The sequence below is a fragment of the Hipposideros armiger genome, unplaced genomic scaffold, assembly GCF_001890085.2.
Source record: "Hipposideros armiger isolate ML-2016 unplaced genomic scaffold, ASM189008v1 scaffold_83, whole genome shotgun sequence".
NCBI classification, from domain to species: Eukaryota; Metazoa; Chordata; class Mammalia; order Chiroptera; family Hipposideridae; genus Hipposideros; species Hipposideros armiger.
The window spans coordinates 808,851-822,276 of NW_017731433.1; the positions used below are offsets into that span (position 1 = coordinate 808,851).

Below are 13,426 nucleotides of genomic sequence, written 5' to 3' on the forward strand. Positions count from 1 at the left end.
TCCTTACCAACCCGGGGTCTACAAGGCAGAGCAGGCTCTGGGCAAAATCAGAAACTCAAACGAAGGAATAAGTTACAAAGTGATCTGATTCTGATGGCCATGACAGGATTAGTAGCCAGGAGAGCAGGGCTAAGGGCAATAGAAAAGCCTAATCAGGTTCCCTGGTGAGAATATCAACCCCCAGGAGAAAGAGTTCCCCTAGGTTTTGAAAATCCTTTTATTCCCCAAGGTGATTCCTCCATCAAATGACCAAGTTGCTGGCTGCCAGCGGGGCCTTGCCTGATATCAGTGACTGCCATCTTATGAGATAGTTTAGGATTCCAAAGCAAAATGCAATCTGACAATTTAGTATGATACCAACATCTATAGGGACAAACTTTTTGCTTAGCCATCACTGGAAAGTGGCCACAGCACAGTCTTCCAAAAGAGAGCAGGTTTCAGATCACTTTTGGAGGAAATTATTTAGATCTAAATTGCTTAGGTCTGAAAATCCTCTAATTTAGCAACTCATTGACCAAAACACGATTCAATCAAAGGCTCTTTTTAAAAAAGGATGTTTCCTTTCATTTTTCCTGCTCCCTCACACTCCCAGTCCTCTAAATAAACCAAAACCCAGTCCTCTAAATAAACCAAAATAATTTTATGTCAGTAAAGCAGAGGCTTAACCTGGTAGCAGAAAGCCCTGCTGTTTGTTGTGAAGACATGAATACTGACATTATTATGCATTTATTCAAGTGAAATGGATTTAGACTGATGTGAAAGAACAACATGACAAGCTTTATTATAAGGTAATAGTTTAGAAGTCAAAGTAAAAATAGAATAATAAAAGTGCTTTGGAAGAAGCCAGGTAGTCTTAACACTGATAATAGCTGTACACAATCAATTCAGACTCTAAGGATATTGTTTCACTTGCTTTTAAGTTTATAAAACCTTTCAGAGATCTCTGTAATGATAAAACACCTAGTATCTATTTCATTTTTATGTTTGATAGAGATTTGTTAATTTAACTGCTAAACAAATTTATTAGTTCCTCAAGATTTACTGAAGACTTACTATGTGTATGGCATAGAGCAGAAAAGACATAGTTCCTAACTTCACAAGTCCTATCGGTTACTTAACAGTTACACTATTTTATATATTATATTCAACATGTGTTTAATGTACATTCATATATGCTAGGTCTTGGGAAACACAAAAATGAAATTTGACAAATAATCTTTGCTTTTAAGCACTTAAAATCTAGTGAAGATACAACATACGTACACAGACTCGAGTATACAGATTATGTTAAATTCAATAACAGAAGTTAGAACGAAGTGCTAAAAGATATCAAAAAATAAAGCAAGTAACTCTGACTAGCACATCAAAAAAAAGTTTTGCTCTTGAGTTTCTTTGGTCCTTGAGATTCATGGTAATGTGTCTTCACTTAAAGCTGCCAACAGATAATTATTGAACAAATACTACAAGGGGCCAAGCATTGAGATAGTGTACAAGGTAAAAATATGCAGACTCTACTAAAGGAAGCAAACTAACAAATTTAGCACAACATGGCACAGGCTCTAAAGAAGGAGACACAGGTGCAACGGGAATGCAGAGAAAGAAACACCTAGGTCTCCAAAATGTCTGAACTTCCAGGATAAACAGGCATTTTCCAGTTGATCATGGAGGAGAGGGGATTGAAGGCGGAAGCAAGAACATGTTGCAAAGCCGTGAGACAATATGGTGAAAACAGCCAGTAGTTTCATATGACAGGAGCATTAAAAGGATGGAAAAGAAAAGCAGGAAGTGAAGTGGGACTGGCAGCCCAAGGGAGGGCTTTGTATAAAAGGTTAAGAATTTTAGAACTGATATTTAAGTTGAGGGCAAAGATGAGAAATTGAAGAATTTTTCATACAAACCACTTAATTAGCAGAATGGAGGGCAGACTGAAGTCAGATCAGTCTGAAGGTAGGGGGATGTATGTGGAAATCTTTGTAGTTATTTCGGGCAAAATAAGATGAGATTTTGAATTAGAGCAGTGGCAGTTGAGAGGGAGAGGCGAGGTTCATAAACATATTTTGATGGTAGAAGCAACAGGAATTAGAAGCTGTCTGGTAAAGTTTAAGTGAAAAGGAGATTGATGTGATAGGGTACAGTAAAATACGGAAGTTTGGCAGGAGTTATATGGGTGGGGTGAGCCTAAGGAGCTGAAGATGAATTTCTATTTAATTTTTACATATACATGTATCACTTTATAATAAAACAAAAAGTAAGATTTACTGAAAGAGTCTTAGAAGCTGCCCCCAATAAGACTACTGCCCACCCTTCTTCTCTTCACAACCAAGTGTCTTGAAATCTATCACATGTTAACCGGATGTAGGAGATAGGCATTATATAAAATGGGAGTTTTACAGGGGAACAAATGACAAGATTCTTAAAGATGAAGAAATTTTCCTAAATGAATATAAGTAGTAAATAACATGGTCAGAATTCAACCTGGGCTATCTGCTTCCAGTGCCATGTTTTTCCACCATATTTAAAATATCCCATCAATATCACCAAATAGAAATAGACTGATATACTTAATTGAAATGTTCTGAATGTATTTGATACTATTCAGATTAACTTTGATTTCTTACTTACTGAGCCTTGTCAATATCAAAGCAACAACAGCTAATTGGCTGTGTCTATTCTGTATCTTACAAAAGGAACATTTCCTCATCCTCATTTCGGTTTTTTTTCTATTGAATTAGTCAGAACTTTTGAAACTCTCAAGATGTGACATATTAAGAGCTCAATATGGACCGGCCAAGTGGCGCGTTGGTTAAGAACTGGCTTGGGATGCCAGAAGGCCCCGGTTCGGATCCCATATATGAGGGCCAGTGACACTGCCCTCTGCAGGTAAGATGGTGAACGGCAACTCAATCTGGGGCTGGGCTGCCGTGGGTTGCCGGCGAAGGCATAGGCTGCAGCCCCTGCTGCACTGGGCTGCCATAAGTTACCGTGCATAGCCAGCAGCCAGCGTGAGCAGCCAGCAGCCGCAGTGAGTGGCCACCCAGAAGCCGGCGACTGATCTGCCTCGCCCGGGAAGAGCGCAATGATGGTGCCAACTTGGGCCAGTGAAGCGACATCCCCCACAACTAGACTGAAGAACAAAACAACAGCAACTTCTCTGTTCCCCTCCCCCAAATCCCCAATAAAATCTTTAAAAAAAAACCAAAACAGCTCAATAATAGGATTAAATGTATGAGTATATGGCTTGGAAAAAAATTTTAATGAAATACTTTGTCCAGCTGCCCTGGATTATTGTTAAGTGACCATTAATACCTTTTTCAAATATAGATTTCCAAAGACATAATAGTCAGCCAACATATTTTTAAAATTTAGACCATCTCTCAGAGTAATTCAAGATCAAAAATAGATTTAGGTAGAACTGGAGAGGCAGAACTAAATAAATGCATGATGTTACTTACTTTATCTTTGGAGAAGCTGAAAAGTTGTTTTCTTGCAACAAAGAATTGGACAGCTATGACACTGGCTGAGTGACCCCAAAGAACACCAACTGGCTTAGACACAACATAGGGGTTCCAAAGGCAAACTTTATTGTCAATGCCGGCAGTTGCTAATCAGAATTAAAAAAAAATTGTTTTAAATAACATGAATAACCCACAGCATTTCATTTTTGAAATGAATTTTATCACGTATTGAGATAAATGCCTTCTAGCACTAATACACCCTGCCTTAAAGGATGGAAAGTCTTGTCATTGCCCAACAGTCCAGGCTAACAGGACATGAGCTCTATCATCTGAAATAGCTGACATGGAGGGAGCAGGGGAGAAGGGCTATTCATGAGGTGAAAGCACAATACAGTCTTATCCAGGAAGCCACCAGCAGCCCAAGCAGGAGGGGACAAAGTCCTGCTTCCCAGTCCCCAGATTCCCACTCTCTAGCCAGCAGAGCCTCAGAATGTAGACATGTTAAGGTTATCCCAGGAGTAAGAAAGAACTAAAACAATATTTAAAGTTTCCAAACTAATCAAAACCTATAAGGAAAAAAATTATTTTCACCGCCATGAAAATACTTGAGTATTTACAAGTAACACACATATATTTTGAACTGCTTTCTTAAGTGACTAAGGTATTTTTAAGCATAAGTTGGCTGTATTCAGGGAGCAGGTCACGTGCAGGGAGCACAGTGCTTCTTCAGGTCTGTGGAAAGACCAGAAGAGGATTCTTTGTTGTTTCCTCTAAGGCTGGCTGAGGAGCTGAGCTCATTTCACCCTTATTTTTCCAGCACTGAGCCAAGTTCAAAGTAATCATTAGTAGAAAAGGGTTGAAATAATTAATCAGTCAATTAAATGGTTGATATTTGAGTCCTTCCAAACTCAATTCAGCAATGCCTCCAGCCTTCTTTAATAAATCTACAATATTCCTTGAAAGTTTAATGGTGGCATAAATCTACAATACTCCTTGAAAGTTGAATGTTGGCATATGCCTGAGTTCATATTCAAGTTGTCTTTTACCATGATCGTCAGGTATTATTGTTGGGAATTAGAGACTCAGCCCCCTAGCTAAGAGTCTATCAATACTCTTTATGTGAATAACAACTATTGGATGAGAGTTAATATGACCCATTCTGCAGACCATAGATGTTAATTCTCTATAACTACCCTGTTAAGCTTTCAGTAATATCTTACTTTTGTACAGTGTTTCACTAATATCATATATATCAAATTATCAGCTTTCAAACTGTCTATATATTTTATTTAAATAGTTAATGCCTGAAAACTTTTACAGCTTATTTCCTCAGCTGAAATATCTCCTTTTTTTTGAGGTGGAAACTAGCTTTTTATTTATTGTGTAAAATATACACGTTCCCATCAAAAGCACTCTCCTTTAATAAACTAAAGCTAGGATAATCCAAAAATTTTCAAACAGCATTAGACGGTGTACTCTGAAAGGTGAACATATTCTACATTTTGCAGTTCTCCTGTGTGTGTAGTAATAGTAGTAGTAGCAGCAAGGAAAATGACGTATTTGTTTGGGTCAGACATTGGGTGGTGTGAGGAACATGCAGGAATGGCAGACACTGCACAAACATTCTTTCTCTACATCATTTTACTATCCCACTAGTTCTAATAAAAACACTAATTAAAGCATTGGGCGCTTTCTCATATTTTCACCCCAGTGTAATTCATATACACAGTTCGCCATAATGCATCATTATCAGACATTCTCAGGCAATAAAATGTGAGCTGCTCAAGTTGGTCCCTAGCAATAAAGCAACAAGGTGGATAGGTACCATGCATACAAATATGCATCCCAGACTATTTATGAGGCCTTCATAGTTATCATGATTTATTTTACATACCAATTAAATTGAGCCGAGAGTGGTAATCAAAAGCATGAATGCCCTGGGCAATGTCAAAAGACGTCATTTTAAGATGCTTTTTTGATTTCTCTCTCCAAGCCAGTACCACAGTATTTGTATTGTTGGTTGTGCTAGAAATAATGGCACCTAAAGATGCATCGTAAGTAACTAACAAAAAAAAAGAAAACAATCTTTAATTGATTTCTCACAAAACATGAGCAAAATAGAACTGTCTTAAAATGTAAAGTTAAAAATTAAAGTCAGATTATGATAACACAGCCCAACACTTAAGAAAACACCTTGCTAATCCCGTCTCCCATTAAAGAACTTACAGTGAAAAGTGACAGGAAAGTCCGCATTCAAACATGTTACCCAAACTAAGGATACCTTATTTTTTTTTAATTGGAACACATGGAAGAAAACAATATTAATCACAATAATTATATGGGATTCTGAAGATCTAAAATGAGTAATTGGACAAATTCCTGGGTTCTTCCTCCTGGGTCTGAAGGAGTCAGACAGGAACTTCGCAGCCATCTGCTGCTCTCAGAGTTCCAACTCGTGACCGTGGTTTATTTACATTGTGACCGGTCTAGAATGTGTGAGAGTGGGACGGCCAGGACTGATGTCCTGCCAGGATTCACAAGCACAGCTAGAGACTCGGGCGAAACGGCTGTCCCTGCATTCCCGGTGACCCACTACCAGATGTTGTGGAGCAGAATCCCATGTCCCAAGCAGGGGAAGTGACCCTGCTGCCTTTTGTCACACCTTACAATGCCTGTCAGGCTGACATGCTCCAAAGGCAAAGAGCCACAGCTGCCCTTTCCCAGCTTCCTACCACTGCTGACCGCCATGACGACACGGAAGTTCCCTTTTGCATTTTGCTCAATGATTTGCACTCAAACTTGAAGGATTTCTGATTTGATCTCAAGACCAAATTCCCCCCTTACACAAAGAGAGATTTTGCAAATTTGCATAGCTTAAGGAAAGTCGCTTTAATAAAATGGCTCTTGGAAATATTTCTGATCAACATATTATATAGAATCGAGAATGACATTCTTGGAAGACAATTATCAAGGGATCACTAGAATTCCTGTACTTCTTATAAAACTTTGTTCCAGACTAACTTTTGAAGGATGTTTGCATAGAAAGCAACCTTGTAATGTAGACATGCTGTCTCTCTTTGTAGCAAATGGTAGACAAACTAACTATCCAGAATAATAAAGATAATGTCTTCCTCTGGAGCAAAAGGCAGGCATGCACACTGTCCACTATAAAAGACTCAGATTCTCTAAACTTGGGGTTTCTTTCCTGTAATGCAACCCACTGCACGTGCAGGTATTCATCTGACACTATCCACTTTGCCTCTGTGGGGCTTGGGGGCCAAGGAAACGGACACTATTATGCTGATGCTCACGATGCTTCCTGCAGTCTTAGTAATGAAGTCCTCTTTTCTCTAACACAGGAATCTTGTGTCCTATATCCTCTGTCATTTTAAGATTTTTTTTAAATTTCTTTCTCCAACTGAGTACCACAGTATTTGTATTGTTGTTGTGCTGGAAATGGCAACCTAACTTCTTAGTAGCTAACTTGCAAATAGTTTTACTATTTTGGTGAAAGAATGTAATTTGCTTTATACACACACCTACACATATGTATATGTGTGCATACACACATATGAATATTTACATTTTCAAATAATTACTAAAGGCAAGGAAATTTTGAGGGGCAGGATAGCTGATACATTTCTTTTCTTCTAGCCTATTCTATTGGGTTGATAACAACTAGGATTTATTAATTTAAGAGCTGATATGAGGCTGGCCGAGTGGCTCAGTTGGTTAAGAGCACGAGCTCTGAGCAATAGGGTCACCGGTTCGACTCCCACATGGGCCAGTGAGCTGCATCCGAGCTGAGCTGCCACTGAGCTGGTGAGAGCATGTGTACTTGGCAGCAAGGTTGCCCCCCGGCAACTAAGATTGAACATAGCACCTTGAGCTGAACAGCTGTGAGCTGCCGACGGGTAGCCACAGGGCTCAGTGTGCAACAAGGTTGCCAGTTCGACTCCCACATGGGATGGTGGACTACGCCCCCCTGCAACTAGATTGAAAGTGGCGACTGAACTTGGAGCTGAGCTGCATCCTCCATAACTAAGACTGAAGGACAGCAATTTGTCCTGGAGAAAACACAATGTTCCACTTCCCCAGTTCCCCAACACTGTTCCCCTCCCCAATTCCCCAATAATTTTTTTAAAGAGCTTATGTGACATTATGTAAATAGCTTAATTTAACATATTTCATATCTATCTCACTATGAAATAATATGGCTTAATATGACAAATTTAAAATAATGAGTTTGAGTATCCAATGTGTCATCTATAGATATCCTCTCAAAATATGGCATCTGATGTTCAAAGATTTATTGGGCATTTACTATGTGCCCTGTGCTATAATATTAATAAGAGAAGAAATAGACACATCCTGGATGCTCCCAAGCTTGGAATAAATGATAAGTAAATGAAACAACTAGGGACAATTTTAACACATGATAAAGCGATGAATTGAGTGGTACAGAAAGTATAATAGAACTTCAAAGAAGGACGAAAGACTGAGCTTCAGAGTTTAGAAAACATTTGGTGAATGTTGACAAGAAGATATTTCAATAGATGAGAAGCAGTGATAAAATACATGTGTAGGTAAGTTAACAAGGTAAACTCTAGAATTTAGCACTGAGTGAAGACTAATCTACTCCTTTATTTTACAGATGAAGAAATAGAGACCCATGCAAGTTCAATGGTTTGGCCAAAGTCAGCAACTGATTGTTGTCAGACTCTGGACCAGAGCCCAAGCATTCTGACTCCAATTTTGAGATAGTTTAATATTACGTAACATGCAATATTAAAAATCCAAGCTCAGGGCCGGATGAGTGGCGTGTTGGTTAAGAGCTGGCTTAGGACGCCAGAGGGCCTGGTTCGGATCCCACATATGAGTGCCAGTGACACTGCCCTCCACAGCTAAGATGCTGAACAACAGCTCAACCTGGAGCTGGGCTGCTGTGAGTCACTGGCGATGGCGTAGGCTGCAGCCCCTGTGGCAGTGGGTTGCCATGGGCTATCGTGTGTAGCCAGCAGCCAGCGTGAGCGGCCAGCAGCGAGCGGCCAGCAGCCAGCCTGAGCGGCCATCCAGAAGCCGATGACTGATCTGCCTCGCCCGGGAAGAGCGCAATGACGGTACCAACTTGGGCCAGTGAAGCAACGTCCTCCACAACTAGACCGAAGAACAAAAGGACAGAAACATGTCTGTTCCCCTTCCCCGAATTCCCCAGCGCTGTTCCCATCCCCCAATTTCCCAATAAAAATCTTTAAAATAAATAAATAAATAAATAAATCCAAGCTCAGGACACCACCAGAGCTAGAGGACAAATTTAGAACACAGAGCCTGATCTCTTGACCACAGGAGCAGTGCTTCTCAATTTTTAATATGCATACAAGTCCCCTGGAGATCAGATTCATGTTCAAATGCAGATTATCCTTCAGTAAACCTAAGATTCTGCATTCCTACCAAAACCCCACTTGCTGCTCCTGATGCCTAAGGGCCACACTCTAAGTAGCAAGACACTAGAATACATTCTACAGAGTAGCCATCATTTTATACTCCAGAGAGTTAGTCCATAGTTCTTAAAATCTGAGAGTCCAAATGTCCCTTTGGGAATGTGATGAAAGCTATGGACCCTCTCCACCAGAAAGATGTGTATGTACACAATTTTTTAATATATATAAAATGCCAGGATTTTAGGAATCCCCCTGTCTCCACTCACAAAAACCAACCATTGTAGAGCTGAAGAACTCAGGTGATGAATCTCCAGCTCCAAGTTCAGTTTGAATTATAAAACACTTCACTTGCTTTCTCAAGTAATTCTTAAACTTTCCATTACTAATGATGTGCACGCGTTGTGTTTGTCAATGCTTATTTTGGGCTCCTTTTCTTAGCTTCTACTTCTTTAAAGTAAATGAGTTGAACTGGCCTCTTCACTTTTCTATGCCTCTAACCCCCTAGGAACAGAATTTTTATGTCCTCTTTGTTCTCTCTCTATCCTTTTCTCACACCTGCTGTCTTTTCTTCTAAAAAAAGGAAAAGAAACAGTAGGTAGACAGTAAGAGAGAAACAAAAAAATGAAAGAAAAGGGAAAGGAGGAAGAAAGGAAGGAAGGGAGGGAGAAAAGGAAGAAAGAAGGCACCTAGGAAGTTATTAATTCCTATAAAGGTGAGTCCTTTGAGCCTCACTGGGGAGCAATTAATTTCAGGGGCATAAAGGTCTCTGATCACCTGCAACACCACTGTTGCTACTTTATTAGAAGTACCAATAGTATAAAATCTAATAACAATTGTTTTCAGTAGGAAGCAACCTCACTGAAAATATTCCTTTTGTTTACCAAAAAAGCTCAGGGTTATTACACGTTGGCACGCTATTATAAGATCTAAAGTATACAACAAACACTATATCTTCAAATCCATGGAAATTCCATAATATCATTACAGTACAATAAAAATGAGGTATTTCTACCCAGAAAATTACTTTATCATGTGTTCCCACATTATAACCAAGTATTATCTTCAGTTTTGAAGCTATAAAGAAAGACATATAAAGAAGTACATTCTGCTCTGGTATTCAAAGTATAGCTTTAAGATTTGAATCTGTGGGTTACCAAGTGACATTTATGGGCCTGTAGTGTTACGTATTGGAGTCTCAACAATTCTCACTTTATTTCTCAAGCAAGATATAACTTGTTTTTGATTAAACTGTAGAATGCCAGAGCTCCTGAGAATGCCTGAGTAAAAGGTGAGAGTACAGCCATTTCCTTAACATCAAATTATCTGAGAGAGAAAACTGTTTTCCTCGCTTCTTAAAGATAGGAAAGAAAATTATAGATTATAATGTTTTTAAAATATCAAGCTAGTGAATGGGATGAGCTGATAAATTAAATGATTTGTTTTTAATATTCTTGGTGAGTTTGGGGATTGGTAGAGAAAAATATATTTTTTAAAAATTTCTATTAGACAATATTTTGAGGGAGAAAAAGACAACTTCATCATGTCTGCCCATTAAGATGCGAACTTTCCATTTCTCTATTCTCTTGTCCCTTAGTCATTTAAAAAAGGGCATTAAGGGAAGCTTCCATCAATCCTTGCCTTTGTGTGTGTCAAAATGACCCTGTGTAATAGCAATTAGGTAATGTGGGAAAAGTGATTTGAAAATGAAAAGTGATATCTAGAAACTAAGTAATGCTATTAGGTGCACTTAGAGTGAGCTAGCATAAGACCACTCTTTATCATTTGCCAACAAATAGAGCTGTGGCGAGGTAGAAAATTGGACCATTTCTAACTAGGAATTCTTATTATCATTTTCTAGGCCTTTACTTTATGAGTTATGTGACTTAGTAAAACACCCTGCCTTGAACTTTCTTTGATGGTCTCTTGTGTGTGAGAGTTTATTTTCAGTTGCATTTCTTATTTTGAAGTTGGAATCACATTCTCTCAGACCACCACAGGGCTCTTTATATTCTGAGCAACTACCATTTGAACGAGGAAAGGCAGAAATGACTCTCTCTAGTCCGTGTTTTAAAAATCAAAATGCATCTAATAGAGCATTGCTAAGCAAATTTAAAAATAACGATGCAATTAATTTCATGACTTTTCAAAATGCTGATTAGACCCATGTTCACAATACCAACGGATCTTACCTTTCCATCATGCTACAGAAGAGCTGCAGGGGGAGGCCCCTTTCTTCACACCTAGGCGACCAGTTCACAGCTGGTTTCAAGTACTTTAAACACAGTGAGGGAACTGGCAGAAAAGGCAGCCTGTTCTAGCTAACTCAGTGGTGCACCATCTTTTTGTCTGGAGAACTGATTTAGATGCAGTGAGGTAGAGAAACACGCAAGCAAGACATTAAATCTGGCTTCTCTTCCAAACCTAGTCCCTATCAATTATGAAGGCTCCCTAAGGAAACAACCTGGTGCCTGTATTCTAAATTCTCTGGCACAGCTCCATTAATTAGTGCAGCAATTAGTGACATTATTAGTTCAAACTGTTTTGTACCTTCTCTTTTTTTTAATTAAGATTTTTATTAAAACATATCTAACATGCAATATTATATTAATTTCAAGTGTACACCAGTTATCCAACATTTATATACCTAAGAAGTGATCACCATAAGTCCACCAACCATCTGACACCGTTACCACACTATCACAATATTATTGCTTGTATTCCCCATGCTGTACATTACATTCCATGACTTATTTGGTTTATACCTGGAAATTTGGACATCTTATTCCCCTTCACCTTTTTCCCCCTTTTTAAATTTTTTCAATTTCAGTTGACATTCAATATTATTTTATATTAATTTCAGGTATATAGCATAGTGGTTAACATTTATATAATTTAAGAAGTGATCCCCCTAGGTCTAGTACCCACCAGGCACTATACATAATTATTACCATATTATTGACTGTATTCCCTATGCTTTACTTTATATCCCCATGACTATTTTGTAAATACCAATTTGTACTTCTTAAAACTTTCACCTTTTTCACCCTGTCCCCCAACACTCCTCCCATCTATCACCCCAATAAATCTAGTATCCAGATGACACCATACATAGTTATTACAATATTATTGACTATATTTGTTATGCTATACCCTATATCCCCATGACTACTGTGTAACAACCAATTTGTACTTCTTAATCCCTTCCCCCTTTTCACCTACCCCGGAACCTCCACCTATCTGGTAACCATCAAAATGTTCTTTGTATCTATGAGTTTGTTTCTGTTTTATTTTTTAATTTCATTCTTTAGATTCCACATATAAACAAAACCACATTGTATCTGTCTTTCTCTGTCTGACATACTCCACACAGCACAATACCCTCAGGTCCATCCATGCCACCACAGATGGCAAGAACCCATTTCCTTCCATGGTCGAGCAATATTTCATTGTATATATGTACCACCTCCTCTTTATCCATCCATCCATCAATGGACACCAAGGCTGCCTTCACATCTTCACCATTTGTAAACAATGCTGCAATGAGCATATGGATGCACATGTCTCCTTGAAATACCATTTGGGGTTTCTTTGGATAAAAACCCAGGAGTGGAATTACTGGGTCCTTCTTTGACTCTTGTTATAACCTTTGTTTAAAGTGTGTTTTGTCTGGTATAAGTATTGCTACCCCACCTTTTTATTTTTTTAATTCATTTTCATGAAATATCTTTTCCCATCCCTGTTCTTACAGTCTCTGTGTGTCTTTTGATCTGCGGTGAATCTCTTGTAGGCAGCATATCTTGTTTTCTTATCTATTCAGCCAGCTTCTCTTTTGATGGGAGCATTTAATCCATCTACATTTAAAGTAATTGTTGATAGATATGCAGTTATTCCATTTTATTATTCATATTTTTATCTTTTTTTTTTTCATTTTAAAGAAGTCCCTCTAAGATTCCTTGTAATACTGGTTTTAGTGATGATGAACTCCTTTAGCTTTTTCCTGTCTGGGATGCTCTTTATCAGTCCTTCAATTCTAAATGACAGCTTTGCTGAGTAGATTGTGATTGTAGGGCCTTGCTTTTCATCACTTTGAATATTTCCTGCCAATCTCTTCTGGCCTGCAAATTTCTGCTGAGAAATCATCTGACAGTCTTATGAGAGCTCCATTGTAGGTAACTAACTGCTTTTCTCTTTGTTCCTTTTAAGATTATCTCTTTGTCTTTAACTTTTGGCATTTTGATTATGTGTCTTGGTGTGGGTCTGTTTGGGTTAGCCTTGTTCCTGGGCTTGTACATCTCTTTCCTTCATCAGCTTAGGAAAGGTTTCCATCATTATTTCTTCAAATAGGTTTTCAATACCTTACCCTATGATGCGAATGTTGGTACACTTGATGTCGCCCCAGAGGCTCCTTAAAAAATCCTCATTTTTTAGGATTTTTTTTTTCTGTTCTGAGTGTTTTCTGCTACCTTAGCTTCTCAAGTGCTAATTCACTCCTCTACCTCATCTAATCTACTTAATCTACTGATTCCCTCT

General features: G+C 38.5%; 1 protein-coding gene across 1 annotated transcript in view; it reads right to left on the reverse strand.

The window, feature by feature from the left end:
• The window catches only part of WDR49 (WD repeat domain 49), a 134,848-nt gene that overhangs the window by 90,866 nt on the left and 30,556 nt on the right, over positions 1-13,426 (reverse strand). The window contains exons 6-7 of the mRNA XM_019643912.1: positions 5,350-5,517; positions 3,453-3,601 (exon numbers count right to left, since the gene is read on the reverse strand). Of these exons, the coding sequence (XP_019499457.1) occupies positions 3,453-3,601; positions 5,350-5,517 (317 nt within the window). The remainder of the gene's footprint in view (positions 1-3,452; positions 3,602-5,349; positions 5,518-13,426) is intronic.